The sequence below is a fragment of the Nilaparvata lugens genome, chromosome 5 (assembly GCF_014356525.2).
Source record: "Nilaparvata lugens isolate BPH chromosome 5, ASM1435652v1, whole genome shotgun sequence".
Classification (NCBI taxonomy): Eukaryota; Metazoa; Arthropoda; class Insecta; order Hemiptera; family Delphacidae; genus Nilaparvata; species Nilaparvata lugens.
The window spans coordinates 24,208,396-24,235,391 of record NC_052508.1 but is presented as its reverse complement, the minus strand read 5'-3'; the positions used below and the strand labels follow the sequence as shown (position 1 = coordinate 24,235,391).

Below are 26,996 nucleotides of genomic sequence, written 5' to 3'. Positions count from 1 at the left end.
AAATATCAAAAACCATAATTCTACCTTTACCCTAGCCCTTTCTAGCATATTGCAATTTCAAAGCAAAAACCTAACCTAACCTTATGAAACATTATCAAATATAACTTGAAATAACCTAACCCCTAACCCTTTCACATTCAATACTTTGGATTTCAAAGCAAAATCCTAACCCCCTAACCTATCTTTTCACCTTTGAAATATAAAAACCATAATTCCACCTGTACCGTAGCCCTTTCTAGCAAATTGCAATTTCAAAGCAAAAACCTTACCTAGCCTTATGAAACATTATCAAATTTAACTTGAAATAACCTAACCCCCAACCCTTTCACATTCAATACTTTGGATATCAAAGCAAAATCCTAACCCCCTAACCTATTTTTTCACCTTTGAAATATCAAAAACCATAATTCTACCTGTACCCTAGCCCTTTCTAGCAAATTGCAATTTTAAAGCAAAAACCTAACCTCGCCTTATGAAACATTATTGAATATAACTTGAAATAACCTAACCCCTAACCCCCTAGCCTATCCTTTCACCTTTGAAACAACAAAACCATAACTCCACCTGGACCCCAGCCCAAAGCAAAAACCTAACCTATCCTTATGAAACATTATTAAATATATTCTAAATAAAACCTAACCCTTTACCCTATTTTGTCAATTAGTTGAATTTCTACATTGTTGATAAACGATGTGGCAACCTTGTGATGCGTGAAAGAGATATAGTGAGGTCTACGTTATAATGACAGTATTTGATCAATTTTGGTGTTGCTATCCTTGTCTATCATTTGACAAAGCAGGTAGTACTATCCTTTTCTTTCTCCGCAACGATGCCAAATCTGTTTGGCAATGTAGAAAGATAATTAATCAGGCAGAGAATCGGCAACGCTGTTTTCCCATCTTAATTCACTGTTATTATAATGTGGATCTCACTATAGCACCATCTGCTTTGTTGAATGTATCACCTGGTCATATGGGACATATATATGAATCATATATTTATCTCATATTGATCAGGATTTTAGAGTTTTAATTTAGAAAAGTTTAACGAACAGTGTTTTTGTCTTTGAACAATTTTTGTCATCGACAGAAAGATTGTTTATTTCATTTGTTGTCAAAATCAATGTAGCTTCTCTTTTTGTTTTTAATAACAAACGTGCTGCTTGTGCGACAGATAAAAATAAATATGTACTTGAGATGGCTTTCATGTTTGGCATTGACTGAGTTATAGGTTCTCTCTTTTCTTGTTTTTCATTTTCCCACCCTCATATATTCGGTGAAGGCACATCTTGCTTACAAATGATACACAAGGATAGCAACACCATTGCAAATCACACACTACCATTATAACGTGGACCTCACTATAGATACTTTTGAATAACTATGTGATAACTGTGACCGTTGCTGGCCGTTACTCTGTATCTGTGACAAAGAGAAGCAGCTGCTGTCTTGGTACGGATCAAACAGATCACAGCTGTGAAAATCTTTTACAGCTGACTGTGACAACTGCCAAACTGACAGACTACAAATTACAAAAAAAAACAACCAAAACAGTTTGAAATTTTGTTTGTGTCAAGCAGTACGGCGTGCAATTTTGGAAACACTTTACTCGCTCTTCTATTTTATTTCAAAATTTATTATGTTTGTAACTTTAAATGAATGTATGTATGTTATATAAGCTTGAACCAGTATATTTCAGTATGAAGGATCATTAGAACGTCAGCTATAAATCAACTTGTAACATAACCTGTATGTACTTATCAAAACTTTCAAGTTTTGAATTATAGAATGAATCACCTTAGAATATTATTTTTGCTTCTTACACTTCCGAATTACTTAAAACTTTTATGCAATAACAATAGTATTTTGAATTTTCCGAATGTATTTGCTGATGCAACCGTCCAAGAATCAAAATCTGCTGATTGTGGGTGTGGTGGAAATTTAAATAGGAATAAACATCCCAAAAATGAGTATGTGTCAGGAAATTCTGAAACACAAGAGCAATTTTGTTTCAGTAAACGTGATAGATTGTTATCAGATGTAGAGTTTGATTCTATTAGTGCAAGTAATGATTGTTTCAGCTTCACTTTTAAAAATATATTAAAGCCATACATGAAGCAAAAACAATCAAAAGGAGAAAAAATGGTTCTCATCAGAGGTAAGCAGTTTTATATGGGGACTGATGACCCCATAGTTGTGGCCGATGGTGAAAGTCCCGAAAGAAAAGTTACAGTTGACAATTTTTTTATGGATGTCCATGAAGTAAACAATGCACAATTCAAACAGTTTGTTGATGATACAAACTACATTACAGAAGCTGAGAAGTTTGGTGATTCGTTTGTTTTTGAACCCCTTATTAGTGAGAAGATAAAATCAACAATATCGCAAGCCGTTGCGGGTGCTCCCTGGTGGCTTCCTGTCAAAGCTAGCAGCTGGAGAAATCCCGAAGGTCCAGATTCAAATGTAAAAGGTAAGTAGAATAGTTAAGAGAATTGAGAAGAATAGAGTTAAGAGAATAGTTAAGTAGAATAGTTAGTTTAGTAGAATAGTAGAATAATTTTTTATCATTTATATGTTATGTGCAGTTAATTTACTTCACAACTCACAATTCAAAGACGATTTACATTCTATGATGATAAGAAATAGCCGGCGGCAGCTTGCTTTGAAATCATTGAGAGTACGAGGTAGCAATCTTCCACAAGTGAACAAGTCGAGAACAATAAGAAAAAACTGACATGACACAGGTCAAGAGTCACAAAAGTTACAATTCAAAACACATAGCATGCAACGAGACATACCGAGCAGCAAGACTAAGGCAATAAATATCTACTCACAGTCGCAGGATCACAATCATAGAACTCCTCCAGATAATAAAAGGGGTTCTCCTGAAGGAAAGCCCTCAGTCTCCTCTTTAAAACCGTCTCAGGCAGAGTCCTGGCTGAAACTTGCAGCTTGTCCAAAATTCTAACTGACTGGTAGATGAGACTGCTCTGGGTCCTCCCCTATCTACAATATGGCAGGCCCAGCCTCATCCTGCTTCATGGTCATGCACATCACATCACCCCTGGTAGGCAGAGTATGGACATTGTGGAAGACCTTTATAGCTAACCATGACCTATTTTCTCACTCACGAAGAGAGGCTTAAAATGTGCTAAAAATTCGGCCCTAAAAAGAATCCGGATGGCCTTTTTCTGCACCAGCAGTATATCTTTTACCTCAGAGGCACCACCCCACAAGGTGATACCATATGCCCCATCATACTTGGAAAGAAGGCAAAATAACAAATGCAGAGATGGGCCTCTGGTATAGGCTACATCTCCTCCTCAGCAAGAACAGCACCCTACTCAACCTGCCGCAGACTACCTGAATGTGCCCGCCCCAGGAAAATTTATAGTACAGAGTGAAGCCAAGGAGCTCCACTTGAGCGAAATCATATAGCTCTCCGTTCCTGAGGTCAAACTCATTTTTTGGTCCTTCTCGCCATTGAGAAGGAAAAGATTAGCTCGAAAACAGTACGCAACAGCCCTCTCAGAAGCTCACATCATTCTGCACAGGTCAGCCATGTCTCACTGATATGCAACATTGAGGTGTCATCAGCATAACACAGAACAGTCCTGTCTCTGAAAAGGGCAACATCATTAATCATAATCAGAAACAGGAGAGGCCCCAGCACAGAGCCGTGGGGGAGCCCACAGCTCACTGATCTAACTTGAGACCTCACACCATTCGCCAGCACTATCTGCTCACGTCCCTCCAGGTAGGAACAATATATTCAACAGCCTCCACTTTTGATTTCCCCACTCTGAAGCCAAACTGTGTACCTGAAAACAGATTAGCTTATTCAACTCACAAAATACATAGAGTTGCTCAGCTATCACTATTTCAAATATTTTGCACAAAATGGCAAATTGAAATGAGCCTATAATTATTAGGGTCACCCCTATTACCCTTTTTGAACACAGGTATCACCTCTGCCAATTTTAGCTGGCCTGGAAATAGTGATTGAGACAGGTATGTTATACAATATTGATATGTTAATACAATATGTAAGTATTGTATTAATATACATCTCATCCTGGATGAGATCCTGAGGATGTCCTCACAAGTCACTCCATGCCAAGCGAAGGCTGCCGCTGGTGGTCGCCCGTTGTCTTCCAGCAGCCTCAGTGATGTTGTTGATGTCTCCGGCGATGCCGCAATCCGCTCTCGGATCTGCTGGATGGAGTCCACCCAGTGATTGTTGAACACATGCGGGAGCAGATAATTTCGTCTCACTCCGAATCATCTTCCATGCTGCCAAACACTTGTTTGGTGCCCCACGGATAATGCCAGCATTGAATGCAAGCCTTGCCTTTGCAACCTCAAGACGATAGTCATTTCTCAGTCTCAAGTAGGCTGCATTTGAGTCACCATCTTGCCGAAATCTTTTATAAACCAGGTCCCTCAGATTTCGTAAGTCATGGCTAATCCAGGGTGATGAATGACTTTTCACAATGTGTTCCAAAGTCCTCAGTGGAAAAGCTTTGTTAAACTCAAACAGGAGGTACATAGTTGAAGAAAGCTGAGAACACTAGCTGCTCATCGTGATGATGGAGCAAGAAGATCCAGTTCACATGAACAATATGCGCAGCAAAATCTCTCAAGAGATTTGGAACTTTTGGAACTCATGACGCTCTTATTCATGGACAGTGGGGTGTAAACATTGCTCGTGCCCGTGATATCTCTAATTCACACGTGTCCCCGGATGGTGCTAACGAGTAACAGTGACTGGCCGCCAAGCTGTCATTTGATTTCTTGGCCAAATAGTGTAATGAAATAGGACATATGAAAACGGCCCTTGTCAGGGCCAGTTGACAAAGATTATTGGGCCTTTTGTCCGAATCTGCCAAATAAATGTGGAAGGAATTATCAGATCAAAAAGTGATTACTTGAGTAGATTTTCAAATAACCATAACATTGATGTTCTCCTCCTCCTCCAGGGGATCCTGACCAGTTGAAGAGCAGGGGTGAGATTTCTGGTTTTGAATTTCTGGGTGCCACATATCATGAACACTATGTTGTGACAATATATACTTGGAAACATATGAAGAATGCTGTTTTGGTTTAAGCTGATACTCGTAATAATATTCAAAATGTGACTGTATAAGTTGCCTGAATAAGAATTGTCAACATCTATAAGCCCCCAGCTGAGATGTGGCCTTCCAGTACTTGAACATCCCACATTATGCCTTCTGATACGGAGAAAAATATGAGGTGGATTAGTCCAAGAGCTGAAAACTATGGTAGGTTTGTTGGGATGCTGATCGCGACAGCCTAGAAGTACATACCAAGGGGCTACAGAAGGGAGTTTATCCCAGGGTGGAATGAAGATAGTGAAAGACTGTACCAAGATTACCAGAGATGTGGAAGGACTGAAATAGCATCTGACCTGCTACATGGCTTGGATGAGTATCGTAGAAAGTCCTAGATTTTAACACTCCAGTAGGAAAGCATGGAGCTTTTTAAAATGTCTTGGTGGTTGCGGCCTCAACAATACATTTGACAGACCGAGAGTGACTGTCAACTGGTTGTCAAACCATATGCTGAAGGTATCCAAATGCTTCCCAAAAAGTAATCATTCAAGATGGACCAAAAAGTCATTTACAAAATACTTTATCTCCGAAGACCCTATGTAAACTGTAGACGTGATGTGTTCCAAAACATATGAATGATATGATTGTTTTTACATTACTTATCCCATTGGACTGAATTGACGGCTTTGGCCAAATTCTACTGCCAGCTCTTTAATCGCCCACGCACTTGTAAGCCAAAGCAACTACTACTAATATAATATCTCATGATTTTTAAAGATTTATTGTTCTAGATATATTTCAACCTGCTTATAAAATAGGCCTATTCATGTAATTTATTTATAAGCCTACAATATTTTTGGGGTATAGTAAAACCCGACATTAATGACTGCTAACATTTATATGTCGTTTGTTATATTATTCTTTTCAGGACGATACTAATTTTCTTTTTTGTTATCCTATTCTTCATTATACAGTAGTACTGTCATAGCATATAGCAACTAATCGACACGGTAAATGAATTATTAGAGAATAAAATAACCTATTCAACTTACAAATATTTCTGTATTTTCAAAGAAACGCAACACTCCTGAGAAGTGTGTTCATCTAGATTATTTTGTTTCTCTCCAGATACTAAAATAATTAGCAAGTTTAATAAATTATTGTATTTTTCAATTAAAAATGTATAAAATAGGTGTAAGTGCTATATGCTGTGGTTGTACAAACTACTGACTGAAGCTGAGATTTATGGCGATTAATTTGCATTTGATCCGCTTTATTAATCTGTGATGAAAGAGTATGCAATAAGCTTAGAGCTTGCTTTTACTTTAGATCGAATGAATCACCCGGTGGTGCATGTGTCGTGGCATGACGCAGTGGCCTATTGCAAGTGGGCCGGCAAGCGCCTCCCCTCCGAGGCCGAATGGGAGTTCGCGTGTCGCAGCTCGCTGCAAAGGAGGCTCTTTCCCTGGGGCAACAAGATGATGCCCAACGACAAGCACAGGTATACACCACAACCATTCCAGTAGCTACTCAGAGTGAGATTCACGTTTTCAAGTCAGCATCTCTTCAATGCGGTCCCTAGAAGTTCTATATTTTTTTCAATAATAGTACCTACTTTCCTCAATGTTTTCTTTCTTGTTTACAATGTTATAAAAAATAAAAATATACAAGATGTCTCACGAAAGGTATAACAGCCGAAACTCATAGACTCTAGATAAAATTTGCAACCATGAATGTCCAGTAAAATTTTCTTACATCAACCTTAGCTTTCAAGATATATCAATTTTTTGATATTTAAAAAAAACACCATCAGTCGAAATCTAATTCTAAGAATATGGTTGAAAAGAGGAAGAAATTTCCAATCATATAAATTGTTACTTTGTTGACGGATTTGAACTCTGTAAGAGCGTTCAAACTGTTTGAAATTTGGCTTTGAACTGGACGAATTCATTTTTTGAACGAATGCAACTTTGAGCGCTCATAAAAAGTTCAGAAACCGTCAACCAAACAATCAAATTATATAAATCTCATCGCAAATTCCTCCCAACCGATGTATCGATATATCTCGAAAACAAGGTTGATATAATAAACTTTTACTGAACATTTTTGTTGCAAATTTATTCTTTGGTTGTTACACCTCTCGTGGGACACTCTGTGTATTGAAAAGGGCACTTTGATTTTTAATTGTTACGGTATTCAGTACCTACTTATAACATTAGGTCACACAACTGTAATAAACACGTCATAGACACTGTGGCCTGATATTATTAGGTACTATAATATTGACTACGGTATCTAGGGAACACTTAACATTGGTTTCATATCCTTGTCATTGAACAGTGCAGATAACTTAAGCCCTTCTTCAACCCCGTACTGCTGCCCTTTTTCAAGGAATGATTGGCAGGAACTTTTGAAAGGTTGGCAAGACTGGACTGCCCGGTTTGTGTTCTCTCCGTACTGCTTTGTAATTATTTCTAGTTTTCATAGTTTAATTTATTGGAAGAATTTACTCAATTTTTGGCAATTGACGCGAGTTAAAGTGATTATCATTAAGTGTGGGTAGTAATTTACCTGATTTTTCGAATTATATTGTGACGAAGGTTTCTGAGGATACGCGGCTGTTTCTGAAGAGGTTAGTTTTAGACAAGTTGACAAGTGCACGTTTGACTCTATTGAAGAAATTTTGACTAGTGAGTAGTGTCAACAAGATTGCGGTAGCGTAAACAAGATTGCGATAGTCATCAGATGAGATACACTGATATTATGTTACGGACTTTCAACTGTACTCTGTTGTTCAACTTAACGATCAACCGGTCGACGAGGTAATCATCTCCTAGCGACAGTGGCGTCCTTTCGGTTTCCATGACAACGTCAGCACGGCCGGTTGGATTCTATCTCTATTATCGGCTTAGGAACTCTCACTTTCAATAGGTGGGTGACTAATAAGGCGGGTGACTTGTAAACAAATCCTTTTCACATCCATAATCAGGAGCCTCCTACTCATCCGCTTTGACTGCTCTCTTGGCAAATTCCTTCTATCCTCTCTGTTCTATGAATGGTGACTTATTTAATGAAACTGTTATAGAGTTGGCTGTGAAAATCAGAGGAACTCTCTCAGTTATAGCTGATAATTATTCGAATGATGCCATTATTGACTTGATTCCTGATTTAGTCGGAGTCTTAAGTAAACTTAATAATTCCATATCAGTCAACAACGAATTGAGTAACAATTTCACGGATCTTTCGGAAGAAAATAAACAGTTGTCCAAACTATTGGAGGTTGAAAGGGATAGGAGGAAAGAATGTTTTGAAAATTCTCTGTTCAATGAAGAGAAGGCGGACGAGGAAGTGAATTCTTTGAAATCTAATATAGAATATCTTGAGGCCACCAAGTCAAGTTTGATCAATGAGTTAAAAGATAAGAATGCGATAATAGAATTGATTCAAACAGAAAAAATTAGCTCACGGGACAGAGAACAGTATACTGCTGAGGATAACGGTTTTATCTCACCTACGAACACAGTTAAGCCTAGGAACGGACAAAAAAAATATTGATTCTATTAAGACTGATAACAGATTTTCTGTTCTATACTCAGATAGACCGTCCAATTCGATGCATCATACAGGGTGGGGCAGAGCCGACTGACGAGTTTGAAAGGGTTATAAATAATGAACGGAGAAACTTAGAAAAAAATGGTTTGGTTTATTGAATTCAGCTCGAAAAATAGTTTTTAGTGTTAGTTTTTGAAAATTATATCGGTTAAATGGCGGCCATCAGCAGCTATACACTGATGTAGCCTATTTTTGAAATTTTCAAACGCATTTTGGCATATTGCCACTGGTAAGGCCTGAATCTCCTCCCTGATTTTCTCCTTAAGCTCTTCCAAAGTGTGTGGGCGATGTTTGAAAACCTTTTCTTTGAGGTAGCCCCACAGGAAAAAGTCACAGACACTCAAATCGGGTGGGCGTGCCGGCCACTTCACGTCCCCCCTCAGAGAGATAAGTCGCCCTGGGAACATTTCTCTCAACAAATCCATTGAAATGCGCGCTGTGTGGGCTGTAGCTTCATCCTGCTGAAACCATATTTCCCCCAAGTCTGTTCCTCAGCAAGTTCTTCCAATTTGGGTTGCAGAAACGTTTGTAACATTGTGACATAACGCTCGGAGGTGACAGTGACGGTGATGTTGTCATCTTCGAAGAAGTATGGCCCTATCACTCCAAATTGAGAAACGGCACACCAAACTGTCACTTTTGGTGAATTAAGTGGTCTTTCATGAAGTTGTCGAGGGTTATTTGCTGCCCAGTACCGGAAGTTTTGTGTGTTGACAGCTCCACACAGATGAAAATGAGCCTCGTCACTGCAGAAAAGAGTCGCCATTGCCGGGATGCGTTAAAGCATTTCCTTGCAACAATTTTTGCGGTTCAAAAAATCGGCGGCATTTAATTTTTGCACAATCATGATTTTATATGGATGAAAAAACAAATGTTCACGAAGAATCCTCCTAATTGAACGGCTGGACATCCCCAAAGCTATTGCATGCCTGCGTGCAGAACGCCTCGGTGATTGCTCGACTGCTGCTCTCACAATTTCAATATTTTCGGGAGTTCTCACTGTTCTTGGTGCGCCATGTCTTCTTTCTTGTCGTGTACTACCAGTTTACTCGAGTTGACGAACCCACGCTCTGATAGAGTTCACAGATGGGACGGGTTTGTGGACAGGAATGTTAAAATGTCGTCGAAACGCCCGTTGAACTGGGATAATCGAATGTTGATTTTCGTAAAAAGCGCGAACAACATAACCGCGATGCTCTCCCGTCCAATTCATGATGCACACTAAAAACTATTCTCCCGGGACTGTACAATGACGCCCACCGAGCCTGCCTACTCCCACCACAGGCTGAGCAGTGCCCCCTCCAAACTCGTCAGTCGGCTCTGCCCCACCTTGTAGAATACATGTAGAGGCTCAGGTACACAGATCATCATCTCAGCAAACTCTATATCAAAATAATCGAAAGAGCATTACTAAAAATAAAAAACCCATGCGTATGGACAGGGCTATGCCGGTAATAAACAAGAAAAATAAGATTGTCATATTAGCTGACAGTCAGGGTAGAAATCTCTCCAGATATGTTCAAGGACTAAATGAAAAATTTGACTGCTTTGTCTACACGTAATCTAGCGCTAAACTGAAGCATGTAATTGAGAGAGGGAAGAGTTTTATAAGTAGTTTGACTAAGGAAGACTATGTTGTTGTTCTGGCGGGAAGCAACGACATGCATATGCATGAACCAAATCAGCTGACTATACAGCAAGGACTCGATGCTCTATGCTCTATACCTAATCAGACAAATGTGATATTTCACACGATACCCTATTGTTTCGACAACACTGCCCTGAATAACGACATATATTTCGCTAATTTACCAATAAGAAATATTGTGGAGAAATATAATGGAAAACTCAACTTTACCCTCAAAGATACAAGTCAGTACTTGAACCGTAGACGCTTCACTCGTCATGGCCTGCATTATAACAAAACGGGTAAACGAATTATTTGCGAGGAAATATTCAGAACTACAGCAAATTCGAGGAATGTGACTCAGGCTGCTGAAAGGAAGAGTTCAGACTGTTTGACCGAGATTGACTCTATCAATGACATTCATGCAGTGAGATCTGAGGCAGCTATAGATAAAGATGACTCTATCATAGAATTTCATGGATTCTCACCCAGTTACGAGCTACAAGATTCATCAGTCACACCAAGAGCATCAACTACTGACAACGTTGAACATCCTTTTGCGATACAAAGTGAGGCAGGTGACGTGCGTGTCACCTCTCTCATCCTTTCTGGAATCAATGACTGCTCAATCACCCAATTGTGATACCCAATCCAATATGGAACTAGTTTTTTAGGTATGCCTCATTAGTACCTAATCCTGAACAGATCCATCTAATTGTTGAGGACTCTCCTATTCTATCTATATTTTTCTGCAATGTTCAATGTCTAAGTAATAAAATACAGGAAATTAATGTTATAAACAGTAGCAATAATTTATTATGAAATGCTTTGTTTAACAGAACATTGGTTGAAGGAAGACTATTTAAACCTGGTTAACATAGATGGTTTTGTATTGACCTCTGCCTTCTGTAGAGTTATGTCTAAGAATGGTGGTGTAGCAGTTTATGTTTCGGAAAAATGTGTTAATGACTTTAAAGTAATTGATATCTCGGCCGATTCCAATGAAACTCATCATGAATTTATTGCTATTAGGAATAAGAAACTAAAGATTATTATTATAGCTCTCTATAGATCACCGAATGGTGATTTAATTCTCTTTCTTAATGCCTTGGATAGACTTATTCTATCTTTATCTAGATACATGCATGATCACTATATTGTTATAGGAGGGGATTTCAATGTGAACATACTAGCTACAGACCCTAAAGTAACTGAGTTGGTGAATTTTCTCAAATCCCATAACTTATATCTTACTAATTTTGAACCAACAAGGATGGATTCCTGCATTGACAATGTTGCAACTGATCTTCATCCTGGTATGTTTGATGTGGCTGTTGAGCCAGTTGCCTTGGGAGACCATGATGCTGTATGTAAATTCAAACTCAAATTTAGGCGGCAATCCTGTTTTAAATACCTCAAATGCTAATAGGCAGTACAGACCAATAACAGCTGCTGGAACCAATCAGTTATATTGTCAACTTTGTGTTATTGATTGTTCCAGAGTATTTATCCATATTGGCTCTGAAAATAATTTTCAAGCATTTTTCGACATATTTTATGATATATTTGAAAGCTTTTTCCCGCTGAAAACTAGGAAGGCTACCTTTGGCAAATCTAAAAGATTTAATCAACTCTCACCTGCTTTGAATAATTTGAGGAATTTATTACTGATTGCATATGATAAATACAAGCAAAGTAGACTTGAAAATGCAAGACTCACCTATCTTAACTTAAGAAAATCATATAAATCAGAATTGCGATTATTCAGGTTGAACTCCAGTGCCAGATTTATTGAATCGGCAAACAACAAGTGTTCAGCAGCATGGACAATCGTTCGAAAATGTTCAAATCCACCTCAACATTGTGAAACATCCGTCTCTCCTGATGCTTTCAATCAATACTTTCTTGATGCAATATCGCAAATACACATGAATATTGACTCACCTGGGGTTTCTGCATCAGACTTATTGGCTCTCTCTCCAGGATCTAATTTGAGATTTGAGATGAAGGAGGTTTCAATTGATCAAGTTCTTTCTATTGTTTCTAAAATGAAATCTTCATCTAGTAGAGATATATACGGCATGTCTAGTTCCATGTCGTTCCATAATGTATTAATATTAGGTTGGCAATAATTTTAGTGTATGATAATATATTTGAATTATATATGTTTGTGACATTATTTATGTATGAGCTGAATCATATGATAGTCAGTGTTTTTGATTGTTTTTTATTATTGTATTTATTGAACATTGTGACGTTTTCGATTGTGTAATCTATATGCTTAAAGGAATAAAATCTATTCTATTCTATTGGCCAGGATTTTGGGTTTCAGTAGCGACTGTGCAGATGTAAACAAGCAATCTTCAGTAGGCCAACCGAATAAAACATTATAAAAATACAATTTTGCCCAATGTCTACAATATGCTACCTAATCAAATAAATATTTTCAGCGTAGCAGATAATTATATATTTCATTTATTGAAGTCGGCGATTTTATTGAAATTCTATTTCTATTTATTGAAGTAGTTTTGTTGCATATTGAGAAGTCGGCAATTTAAAATGCGCATGTAAGTAATGAAATATATGCGTCATTCATAAAAAATGATATTCACTAGTATTGTTAATCAGATAATCCAATTTATAATTTCAAACGCTTTAAATTATTACATAAATACCAACGCTACATTTGGACTCTATTTATCAACTTTGATACAACGTAAAATTTATCACATTCCTCAGTAATGCTATAAAACAATGACTGTAATATCATTCGACTTGAGTTTTTAGTATACAAATAATATAATTTGATAATGTTTTATTTTTTAGTTACTCCAATAAATTGGTACGTCAAATTTGTTTCATTATGTCTCAAGTGTAATTTTCTACCTTTCCATTTTCGTCTGGAACTTCTTTCAGTAAGGGCACATGGAACTGTAAAAAAAAACGATAATAAATAACATAATCTGTTTAATAAGCAGAACTCTGATGCTCGACTTTGATGATTCATGCTTTATTCATAGTCATTCATGGTGCATTTGAGAGCATTATCACAACGTCAATAGAGCCACAATTGCTATAAAAAGTTATTCTACACTATTCAATTGTTCGTCAATCAAAACTTGTGAGTGTAGTGAATGAAAACTAATCTTTCTATCAACAACCTGCTTCAGAAATTCAATCTTCTCCCTTCATGTCCTTCAGCTCAATTATTTGTTTTTCACGCCAATTTTCCTCTCAAATCCATCTCTTCATAAAATTTGAAGACATTTTTTTATGAACATTTTTATTCTTGTTTTACTTTTTTGATGATTACAGCAATTGATTTATTTCATTTTAGCCTTGATAGTCTTAGCAAGTTTGTGCTGATGCTGTGAGCATTTCAGAATTTGATCTTCCAATTAATGTGAATATAGAATATCCTATTTTGAAATTTACTTTTCACCTAGGTTGTATTAAAGGCTCCAAGACATGTTTTAATAGAGATCATGTGTATGTATAAAACTTAATATTGAAATGGCATTCCAAAACCTATTGCATATTCTCATGCTTGCGATTTCAACTATGTATAACGTCTGACCATCACTTCAGGAATTATTAGAGGATTTTAGCTCTAGTAGGATGGCATTCCCAACGGGCTAGCAACGCTGTAATACTAGGTGTAGGCTCAGTTTTCAGCTTGCTAGGAGTATGTATGAAAAATATTGCCGATTCATTAAAAGTTATTTATTTCAAGTCTACTCGCTTTCCACTGCTTTCAAGTCGAGCTGACCAGCTATAGTTATAGTTACACCATTCTCCTGCTGTTGGAGCATCCTAATGGATCATCCTACTAGAGTATACTACTCCAAATCTCAAATCAAACTTTATTAATGGTTTCAGAAAACAAAATACTCGTTTATTAGGCTAGGCGCACACCAGTTAGTCAAGACAATTCAAGACAAAACAAGACACTTTAGTCGCAATACTTCACATAGTTACTTATTAAGACATGTATAATTGCAATGACTAATCAGTGTGAGTTGTTTCATAAACAACTATGTAAAGTATTGTGACTAAACGTAGTCTTGTCTTGACTAATCGGTGTGTGCCCAGCCTTACAATTACAACGCTGTACCTAAATAACAAAACCCCAGTTTGATCGGTGTTATATCCTTATCCCGCTATTTCGCACAGGAGGTCATCGCTGATTACCTTGAGGTTTTATTTATTGAATATATTTTATTCATCCGAAGGACATCTAATAAATTGCGGTACGATTACAATTTAAAAGTAATCATCGGCCAATTCAAGACAGTACACTATGATTTTTTTCTAAAATATTTTGGTAAAATCATTGGTGGCGTGGGTGAATTTTTGTTCAGTAGGCATGCGCATCACACATACTTTAACATTGTATCGAATTTGAGATGAAGGCAATTAGAGAAGCTCATAGCTCATATGCATACGAAATGTGTAATTCCCTCCCACAATATCAACTCTGTCCATAAGCATAGCCCTCGATTTCATCAAATACATGCCTAACCTCGTTTGCTTGTTTGTTTTGGCCTTGTGCAACCTCTATAAAATTCAAGCACTTGCCGATACTTATCAATAAACACCTGGTTTGTCGAGCAATGCTCAAACGAATTTTCAAGTTGGTCGGAGCTACAATTTTCTCTTTCATATCACACAACTATTCCCTTGTTCAAATATGTGTGAGCCACTTTTCTCCTGAATAAAGAGTATCCTCCTGGCTGAAGCTTCAATTTCCTCCTTCATCGTAAATTACGGTGACGCCAAAAGTGAAGATTCAAAAAGGGTTGAGACCCTCCAGAAGAGATGAGAATGAGCCAATAAATACATTCGTGACGTCAGAATTGACTTTACTTGTTACGTCTAGGCAGAAGCTAGTTGCATAAATTAATTTATAACCCTTGTATGTTGCATTTTAAATTGGGTTTTATCAACTATTTCAAGCTCAATCACAATTACTTAATTCTTGGCTATCTTTGCCCCATCATTCACTGAATTTTTTAAACAAATTAATCTATACTCATTTAATGAAATCTATAGATTTTGATCGCTCATTATTGTTCAATAATGATTATTTTTCGGTAATTCTTCAAAATTATATTTTTAATATGTGAATATTTCCTATTTTAGTTATAATAATGTTAAATATTTTTTCTATGTTTAGTTTTGAAGCAACTAAATTTGAAAATCTACTTTGTGAAAATACTTGAGGACTGAAAATTCTGTGAATTGAGGAACTACAAGACTTAACCTATTTCGGACTATGTGTTATCTAAATTTGGGAGAGGAATAGCAAAAGGTTACCTTATTTTTCCTCTCCCTATCATTTTGATAATGTACTTATTGTATAAATAAATAAAAAATAAACAGTTTTCAATTAGGGATCCATAATTCCATTGGGTGACTTCCATCTTTATTATTAATAGAAAATCATCACATAGGCCCATGCAGGATACTGTTCAAAAACATTTCCAAGCTATCTTCAGTAAGATTCACCGAAAACGGTGTCTATCGTTTGGACGGGAAGCACTGGTGCTATCTGTGATGAGGATTGTTGACAGATTAAAGTGAATCGCACAATAATAGAATTTATCTATACATACAATAAATTGATATAACTTCTTTGCAAAGCATACTTATATGAGGATCAATAGCAGTTCTAAGTGAATGCCACAATAATAGAATTTATCTAAAAATAATGTTATTGTATGAGAGGAGATGTTGTGATATTTCTCCATAATTGGAAGAATAAGACGTTGATGCTGTCAAATATGCTGGTATTGAAAACATCATATTCTTTCAATATGTATTTAGTCTTATTCTTTCAATTAACTATATAAAATCATTTGATATCACAGAATTGGAAAAGCACATCATATTTATATCAAACCAAATCTTCTCATTTCTCAATTGATACATTTATTGTTTTTTTTTCTAGAATGAACATTTGGCAAGGGGAGTTTCCTGTTAATAACACGGCGGAGGATGGGTTTGTTTCGACTGCTCCAGTCGATGAGTTTGCCAGCAACAGCTTTGGACTGCACAACATGGTCGGCAACGTCTGGGAATGGACCTCGGACTGGTGGACTGTTCGTCACTCAAACAACATGCGCATAACCCTGTAAGGATCTTACATCATACACTATGAACACAAGAATAACATGCTCATTCTACTGACTTCTTGATATGTTACTCATAAGCATAAAGGAGAATTTCATCTTATTTAAACATGTAGATTTTTAAAATTCTGAGTTCCAATGAGCAATGATTACAGTAATGAGATATATAATTTTACTTAATAAGGGCTCTAAAGTTCCATGAGCAAGTATTCAGGAAACTCTACAAATTTCAAAAGTTAGGTGAAATCATTGGCTCAAAATCCTACAAATCATATCAAAATATTTTATTCCAACGGCTAACAATCAATCAATCAACAATCAAGATGAATGGTTTCCAAATATATGAATGAGATAATCCAGTGTTGCGGAAAGTAAAGAGGGACCTCATATCGATAAGTCAATAATTATTCAGTAGGCTACAGCTACAGTCAACAGTTGAGATTTAGGTGAAAATGATCATCGATCTTTGTTGAAATTAATATCTGCATTATTTTCAAAAGATTCAAAAAATGTATAACCAACGCGTAGATTCAAAACTAAAAGTTCTCTACTTTTTAATCTCAACTTGTAAAGTATAATACTTTTTTCATGATGAAAATATATATTTGCTGTTTGATTTTGGCTCACTTCTCGAGGTTGAAGATATGAGCCCGTGCACCTGCAATAGATGGTCAATGTAGTTACTTATTTTTCGCCACACTGCACAGAAAGCAGCTGTTTTCCAGTCCCTACGTAGATCTGAAAGACCTTGTTTGCAGACGACGTCAGAAAAGGGTTTCTTTTCCGGTCTAGGCCAGAAAGTTGTCTCTTTCCAGCCGCTCATGGAAGTAGTTAATAAGTCATCCGCTAGATCGGTCGAGTGTCCACTTTCATCATCAGCTGAAGTTGCCATGATTTGAGTTCCAGTTTCGAATCAAACTAATTCGCTTCGCAACCAGTTTTATTCAATTATTTATTGTTGATTAGTGCATTCCGAATTTTTAAAAATGCTTGAAGATGACTGTGGTATTCCAAGTGATATTTTAAAAGAATCTGAAATCCTGACTGCAAATCTTCTACCACTAAAATCAAGAGATAGGTACGATAGCTTAACGAGTATTCTTTATTTTGTATTCTTTATTTATTTTGTCAGCAATACCTGTAGTGTGGCGAAAAATATCGTTCGCACCACGGGCAAAAATGTTTTTCCAGCTCTCAATCTTTTCTAGTCCTCGGCCTACGGCCTCGGACTTGAAAACCGATTTCGAGCTGGAAAAATCTCATTTTCTGCTCTAGGTGCGAAATATACTATACTGGTACAACTGGAGTACTATATTATGGTCATTGCATTCGAATTTAAATCAAAACGGTCTCAATTAACTATAATCAAGAAAAGCTTTGTAACGCCCATAACAATGCGTTTCTTCAGGGGTTCGTCTTCTTAGTAGTCTACCAAGCTCAACTTTCTTGAGTTACAAATTCAAAATTGTGCTTTCGTAGATTATGTGCATACTATTGTCCAGATTGAAAGCTCTCCCTTGACTGACTGGCTTTTATTTTATTTTCAGAAAGGGCCTGCTACCGGAACAGAAAAGGTGAAAAAGGGTGGCTCGTATTTGTGCCACAAGAGCTACTGCTACAGATATAGGTGCGCTGCCAGAAGTCAGAACACACCAGACAGCTCATCTGGCAATTTGGGTTTTCGATGTGCCGCTTCAGTACCAACCATTTCCTAGTTGTGTCTCCCTCATTTTAATTTATTCACTCTTTAATTTTTGTGATAATAATCACATACTAAGATCCAGTTGCACAAAAGTCTGTTAAATTTTAATCCCGATTAAATGTAACAAGAACCTATCAGTGATGCTTTCTTCTTAGAAAAACCTTCTCTGATTGGTTCTTATGTAATTGAATCAGATTTAAATTTAAAAGGTTTTGTGTAACCGGGCTTGAACTTTTTGTTCAACTGGGCATTACAAACTTGAACGTTTGTAATGAAGTGTGAGATCATGCTATAAATTTCGGACGGAATTGGAATGACAGGTGCCGATAGCAGACTGAATTTATAACGCTTCAAACCATAGATTAGATCAACTGATTTATTTGACGGCCTAAACTCATAATATTTCATTGTGCCTTCTTGGGACCACTCTTCTGATCTGTGATTCAGGATCAGCGTTGTATTCCAAGGCCGTATTCATAAATATATTTTCAAGAATGAACTCATTTGGAAACCAAAAGTATGAATCAATGATTTTCATGCGTGATCTCTAGGCAACCGAACCGAACTTGGAAAATCGTTTATAGTATGGAATACATAAGATAGCAGAATGGCATTGTTTCTAGTGGATCTGTTAAAATCTTCTCAATATTAATGATAATTTTATAGATTTACCGTTGTTTTCAGAACTATCAAGAACTACAAGAATACTTACAACCGGTGTTGTATCGACCCCCAAGTTTTATATCAAGTAAAAGGATTCCAGTCACATATTGCCACATTGAATGAAATCAAGTATAATTATCATTATAGCTTTATGATGTTCACCCTCAATTCCGATTCTTTGGTGCTTTCTTGGTTGTGTCAGTGTCAGTCACTTCAAATAGGGTGACTTTTTAGAAATATACAATCAAGAATATCGTGATTAATATCAAGCTTTTTTACCTTCGGTATTGTCAAAGTGATCAATTTTCAATTTCTTTCCTTATTTGTTAGAACTGTGAGTTTGTTTTCAAGTTATAAGTAACACAGTTACAATGCTGTTATACGCTTGTGATATATTGAATAGAAATATGAATCAATCACAACCATCGTAGTGTTTGAACCTTAAAAAGCACGATACTCAATTCGAATGAAATGTTTCTTCCTCTTTCCTCTTTTTGTAGAATAAGTTTTGGAGTAGTCCACTTCGATAAATAGGGTCATCAATAATAATTACTTAGTATCTAGTTACAATCTCTAGACGTATCTCAAGGTCTGTCTTATTCTATTCATGAGTTTAGAGGTTTTATTGTGGTATTCTCCCTGTTTAATTCACTCCTTATACTCCTTGTTACATTTGTTCCTAAATATAATTATAAATTATAAGTGATATTATTCAATATGCCTTATAAATCAAATAATTTTATTTTTGTAATTGATGTTGTTTTCCATGAAACACTATAATTACCTTGTTGTAGTGTAGACACTGTGTTTCGACACTAGTAACGTTGAATCACACTGTTTAGACTACAACAAAGTTTATTTTTCTGTGTACAGTGATGATATTAAGTAATACCACATCAACTACAAAATACCCCAACTGTATTCTCAAACCAAAATTAGCTGTTGTACTGTATTCGTTTACTGTGTACTAACTCTATTTTGGTCATTCCTATTTTATTAGTTTTTGATTTTCTCAATTTTTAGTATACGTATTAATCCACATTTTTTACAGTTCACAATTTTTGTAGCTCTTTATTTTTAGTTCATGAATCCCTCATAGAAAAAAGTTGATATCATCTCAATTCTATAACTATATAGGTAGTTAATTAATCTGATGATTTCAACTATTTATAGACTGTTCAACTGTACTTATCTAATTTTCATTCCTTGCAATAGTTTTGAAAAGTTTTTTTAGTTTTCCTCTTTTTAAATTATGCTATTATCCTCAAATTCACACACTTTTTACTCCAGATAAGCAGATTTTTTGAAAATTTATAAAAGTAATTTTTTCCTTTTTTAATCTGTAGAGTTATCCAAAAGTCGTGTGTCCTATTTTTAAATAATTTAAGTGTGACATTTCAATTTGTAAAATTAGATTCGAATATGGATTTTTTGGTGCTAAGTGTGGAGTCACTGCTATATCTTACCACAATGCGACAGTAATTCACCGATTGAATTGAATTATTCGAAAGTGAGTTATGTTATATACAGATCTATCTACCTTGATACAGATCGATCATTTTGTCTGTATTTGTAAATTTATTTTAGACTCTTATCATAGTATGAAAAATGCTAACTGAAGGTCTATAAATCGGAAACTGTGATTTGACAAATTCCTTTTAGATGTCTTCAACATTTCAACTAATTTGATTTTTTAAAATCGTAACTTACTATTGGTAATATTCTCACATTATGCTCCTCACATCACTTGATGTATTCTCGTTATTGTACAACTTTTGTTTTCAAGAGAAAAATCTTATCAAGTTTTTTCGGATGCGATATTCAACTGTACTTACAAATAAGTTTTATTGCATTATTCACTATATTATTGTAATATTTTATTAAAAATGTTGATGTTTGAATTTTTTATTAAATTATTTTTCATGATTAGCCTATTTTTTCTATTTTGTTACAGTGCCTGCAAATATCAATATTATTTGCAAGAATTCCAAACATCAATGAATTTTTTGTTTTAGTAACTCGTGATATGTTGGAAATCTATTATTTAATAGATTATTTGATCAGTTAAATGCATCAAATAGTAAATGAAACTTAATTTATAGTAACTTAAAGCTGCGTTTACACCAGAGTTGATAACACAAGTTTATAACATTTTTGTTATTAATTGATGTTAATTACAAAAGTCATTAACATCATGTCAAAGTCATAGTCAAAGTCAAAGTTAATAAAGTCATTAACGCAGCTAAAGCGTTTACACCGGAGTTAATAACACGAATTATCAACAAAAGTTATCAACTTGACTGAATTTTCTGTTAAAAACACGAATTATTAACTTTTGTTAAGAGAATTTTTTTTCGATTCAGTCAAGTTAATAACTCGTGATATCAACTCCGGTGTAAACCCAGCTTTAAAAATCAAATGTTGGCCAACTCAAGAATTAACAATGTGATGGTTAAATAGTTCCATAGTTGAAAATTCAAATTTAATGAGTTTTGAGAAGTGCTAACCATTGAGGTGTATAGACGTATGCGCCGCGCCATGACACTGGCATTAGCAGCTTCTCTTTGTCTCAGATACAGAGTAACGACCGGCAATGGTCACAGTTACCTGAAAGCTTACTGCGCTTTGTGAAATATGTCGTTTTTCCTCGAGTTGATGTGAATTTTCCATATCATATTATGAATTAATACATTTGAACAAAATAAATTTAAATTACATAGTCCCACTCTTATATCAATACTGAAAAAGTATTTGGTGAGTTTATGTTTTTCATCTCCAAAAAATTACCATGCTATATATCAATGGCCCATATGGATAAAACCAGAGCAAATAATGCTCATGAGCAAGACCATGGAGCATAAGGTTTTGCTCATGAGCAAAAGTAGGTAGAAGCAAAAGCATTTGCTCATTTTTATATGAATAAGCTTTACCTTATGCTCCTGAACTCTGGAGCAAATGCTCACGTATTTTAAAGATTTCCATCAGCTGATTCGCTTTTGTAGCCTTACTTTGTTTTTATAGCTCACGGAAACGCTAAATATGCAAGTAAGGGTGCGCACTGCTTGTGTTTGCGTCATCTGCTCTGTTTTCTATTTATGGATAGAGTTTTAGGTTAGTTGAGTTTAGAATTTTGAAATAATAGCGTGAAAAAATTTCATCTCTATAATAATCTTCAGCATATTCTTATAATATCAATAGCCTTCTTATAATCGTCTATACTCTCATCTTCTTAAATGCCTATTTCATATTTTGTGATGGTTATCTTCATATCGGATATAGGTATCTTTTGTATTTATTCTTTTGTAGGGATAATGGTGATATATATCATGGATGAATCTAAAATGAGTTTTATAGAACTCAACTATTGGTTGTGATCATATCTGGTATAGTTTCCTCTTCCTCATATGAATTAGTTGAGCCATTTTACTATGAGCGAAAGTGATAAGCTGCTCTAGACTAGACTCACCTTTATTGAAGCATTTGCTTCAAAAGCTGAGCAAATGCTCTAGTTTATTCATACAATTTTGAGCAAAAGCTTTTACTTTTGAGCAAATGCACAAACTATTTTTTTAACCATTGCACAAACTATTGTAATTTTGACCATAATTAGTATATTATGATGATAATTATCAATTATTAAGGCTTGAGAGTTGAAAAATCGTGTTCAGCGACCGAAAATACATAAGATAGCGTTCCTGAAATACATAATTTGAATGCATAGACTAGTAGGAGCGATGCGATAGACAGGCCATTACGCGCATTAATCATGGGGGAGGACCGCGCCGCAGCGTAACAGTGCTACTTATCCCCCTCCCACCGCCGCATCTATGATCGTAACCCCCAAACTATATATATCATTGGATTCAGCAAGAAACGGCCCACAACGTTTATTGGGAGCCTTTTCCTCTAAGTCGGCTAATTACTTGAATATTTGAGAAATAACAAAAAGTCCATAATAAAAAAATACATTTTTCGAGATATTTTATTTTTTTACGGAAAAACTATGCGGTTTATCGCAAAAATGTATAGGACCACATTGGAAGCCAGTTATGTGTACATAATATTGAGAAAAAATTAAAAGCTGTACTATGGATAGTAACTGCAGGACAGGCGATTTTATAAACGCGCGTTTTTTACAACTTACCCCCTCCCCCCAAGCTGTCGACCACCCTGGGACGTGACGACATCGAGTTTCATATACACTAAAGACCCCCTAACAATAATCCGAAGTCAAATTCTCTGCCTCTCTCATGTATGCTCAATGTAAGCCAGCGCCTGGACTAAAGGAAAATTCGATGGAAATCTATGTAACAAATCTACAGCTATCATATTATACCACTTTCAATTTATGGGCTCGATAATCACGCCGTCCGCGGGGGGGAAGGGTTGTAGGTAACCAGGTCCCTTGCCGGACCCAGGGTATGAGTAATCAAGAAAAATCCGATGGAAATCGATGTAACAAGTCTACAGCTATCATATTATACCACTTTCAATTTTTGGGCTCGATATTCACGCCGTCAGCGGAGGGGAAGGGTTGTAGGTAACCATGTCCATTGCCGCCTCCAGGGAAGTTGTATTTCATAATAATTCAACGGAAATCGATGTAACAAGTCTACAGCTATTTAATGATACCACTTTCAATTTTTGGGCTCGACAATCACGCCGTCAGCGGAGGGGAAGGGTTGTAGGTTACCATGTCCCTTGCCGCCCCCAGGGAAGTTGTATTTTATAATAATTCAACGGAAATCGATGTAACAAGTCTACAGCTATCATATTATACCACTTTCATTTTTGGGCTCGATATTCACGCCGTCAGCGGAGGGGAAGGGTTGTAGGTAACCATGTCCATTGCCGCCTCCAGGGAAGTTGTATTTCATAATAATTCAACGGAAATCGATGTAACAAGTCTACAGCTATCGTATGATACCACTTTCACATTTTTTGCTCAACAATTACGCCATCAGGGGGTGGAAGGGTTGTAGGAAACCAGGTCCCTATCCGCCCCCAGGGAAGGAATATTTTCAGAGATGTAATCAAAGGTCATGTATTTTAAAAATATCATCATACAATAATCAGTACGTGTATTATTGTTTCGGTTTCACTTGCAGTAATGTCTTTAGAATTAAGTATCACTAGATTATATCGATTATATCGAGTTGAACATTTGTATTGTTATTTTCAGAATGAAGTTTGTCGTTCAATATGAGTTTTCAGTATGCAATACTCAACTACCCCGCTTTCTCTATTGAATTCGAAAGTGAATACTTCCTACAATGTGTTGAATAGGGTAGGAAGTTCATGGAATTTTGGTCCGTGTCAGAGTGACGAAAAACATATTCAGTCATTTGAAATTGGCTGAATCAAAAGAAAGCTAATGGAACCAAGGGAATTTCCAGATAGAACGATGTCATTCAATATTGGCTTTCAGTGTGCAATACTCATCCATCCTGCTTTCTCCACTTCAAAATTGAATACTTCCTTCCAAAGCTTTGAATAGGGGAGGAAGTTTATTGTATTTTGGTTCGGCGTCAGAGTGACGAGAAACTTATTCAGTCTTCACGAATCGGCTGAATCTAAAGATAATTTGACACAAGGCGGTATCTTTGGGCATGAAAGCTCAGAATAGTAATAATAAATAAAAAGGCTTCTTCTAGAAATGTGTTAGTTAAAGATATTCAGCCTAAGTGACAAAATCAATATATCAGAATTGTCTCCGACACTTTTGTTTCTAAAGCGTTCTTAGAGAATAAAGGAGATGTTGAAAATCATTACAATAGAATCGACCCTAGTCTCTGCAGATACATTTCTATAGTCAATAACAAAAGTTGAGCGTGCATATTCTCCTAGTTTGCTCGTTTTCAGTTTCGGAATTCATGAATAGACTTTTGTTTCGCTAGCTTGTTTTACAAGTGCGGCCCCAGTATGTTTTTCTTTGAAGGAATGATTTTGGATGGAGAGCCAACCCTCACATGTCCATGTTTACAATTTTCCATGTTGACGTCATTTTCTCGTCACCCCATTGGCCATTGCCATTTTAGACTGGGATACTAGAGAGCTTTCTTCAAAAGTTAAGAAATACTAAGGGCTTCAGTTGAATTCAAACGTTTGTGTTCTTACAACGGCAGTGTCTTCGGCGCAGATCAGAACAGCATCCTCGGATACATCAAAACGCATCACAAGACAGAAATTGCCTTGCAATACGGTAAGATAATATTCACAGAGATTCCACTATCGATTCCATTGTAGAATATTAATTTCTTTGTATCCCAGTAGCCCCATATCAAAGAAATTTCAATTTAAACTTTTTTCAATCTCACTCTTGGATAATAAGAATAATGGTAATTGTTTATTCCACATTCATTCGTGTGCTATGTAAAACTTTAATATCAATCAATTTCAAACTAATTCTTAGTTAATAATAAATGACAATCTACTTTCTACCCTTTGTGCACTACGAATTATCCTGTTAGTTCTTGACCGAAATTCAATCAAAATTTATTACATAATAATATTTTCACATATATTATTTTAATATATAATTGTAAACATTATAATATTGTTATAACAGTATAACTCCAATATATATTACTTGTATTATTGCAAATACATCGAAATCTTGAAATATTTGGTTTTTAGAGTATAAGCTAGGTTCATTTGAAATAGTTTCAAAAGAATCTATCCTTTTAATGAAGAGATTACCTACCTATTGTTCTTGTTGTAAAACTGGGGCATCATGAAAGGTTCTTAAATTGTTTATGTAATGATCATAAAAGTGACTAGAACCGCCTCTTTTCTATATAAACAAAACGACTCTCAAGTTCTCATAAATTATTTTTTGTGTAGTTGAGAAGTTGATATTGTGGTAATTAAGTTATTCATATTGAATGAAAAAGACTGAGAAATTACAATGGTGTAATAACCGGAACCGGTCTTTCTAATTATCAATAAATTAGTGGTTTTTTGACAATTTCTCAGTCTTTTTCATTGAAAATAAATTATTTCTTGCGATTTAAAGTTCTCATAATTTATTACTATTCCAATATTTCTATTGAGATTATAGTATTATATTGAAATTTTAATAGCATTGTATTTTGACATTCTACATTAACAATTTGTTTCTTTTTGACAATTATCATCATAATAATTCTCATCACTGACAATTATCATCATAATAATATTCTTATCACTCTTACAACCTGATTGTCTTCTTTGTATCACAAGATTACATTGTCTTGAAAAATATATATTGATATACGGTACACCCCTCGTATGGACTTTAATATAGTATATTTTTGAAATTGCCAAGTGGCTAAACAATTGATGCATTATCTGTTACATTATTTTATACTATAGGTTAAAATCCTCGCTTGCTGACTGCAGAAACTGAAATTTATATCTTATTATTTTCAGATTTATACCATCAACCTGAAATCTGTGGTGAGTCTGGTTCTCTTCAGTTTGTCGCTGATGCTGCCATTCATTCTTCCAGAGTGAGCTGTCAACAGCTGCCATCAGCTGTCAACACCATGGACAAGGTAGGAATTTATTTTGAACACAGCTTAATTATCACACATCATAATATTATTTTCAATATAAATATTTATCTTGGTATTGAAACTCAGCAAAATTTTTACCTTATGTTTTAATAAAACACACACATATTCAAATAAATTTGAAGAAATTTAATAACCTGGCCCGATTTGAATACCAGAAAAATTCAGATAATTTTCAACTTTTCAAGAAATAGATTCATAGAAAATTCTTAAGCAGATATTCGAGTTATATCAATTATTTGAGGTTTCATTCCATGTAATTGAGAAACAGAAATTAAATATTGTAATGTTCATGTGAAGCTATTTAATTTATTGTTATTTTAAAAATAGTTTGTGTCATGGTTTCAATATCAAGTGTTCATGGGAAATCTTCTCTTTGTGAAAATATTAGTCTGTATTATTTAATAATGTAGGCCTACATTGATACACAGGCTACAATATCATTATCAACAAATACTAATCATCAAACAAGTTATCATGATTTAACGAAAGCGATTTATCGTGATATTTCTACCTGAAACATTTCTTGAAAAGTGAAAAAATATTTGAATTTTTCCTTTATGCAATCAAAATATATTCGGTATATATATATTTATATATAAACTTCCATGAACTACTCAAATAATTTTCTGAAAGT

The 26,996-nt window shown here is 35.5% G+C and overlaps 2 protein-coding genes across 2 annotated transcripts in view; both read left to right on the top strand.

Moving 5' to 3' along the window:
- Positions 1 to 20,735, top strand: part of LOC120351296 (formylglycine-generating enzyme-like) — a 46,610-nt gene extending 25,875 nt beyond the window's left edge. Inside the window, 1 exon segment of the mRNA XM_039428007.1 lies at positions 18,147 to 20,735. Within this exon segment, the coding sequence (XP_039283941.1) occupies positions 18,147 to 18,156 (10 nt within the window). The 3' untranslated portion in view covers positions 18,157 to 20,735.
- LOC111055325 (formylglycine-generating enzyme) lies at positions 1,507 to 20,735 on the top strand. Its single transcript, XM_039428002.1, is given in 5 exon segments — positions 1,507 to 2,469; positions 6,401 to 6,572; positions 16,261 to 16,418; positions 16,421 to 16,443; positions 17,989 to 20,735. Coding segments are annotated over 5 exon segments (1,203 nt in total). The 5' UTR covers positions 1,507 to 1,787; the 3' UTR covers positions 18,157 to 20,735.
- Positions 20,736 to 26,996: the final 6,261 nt, after the last annotated feature.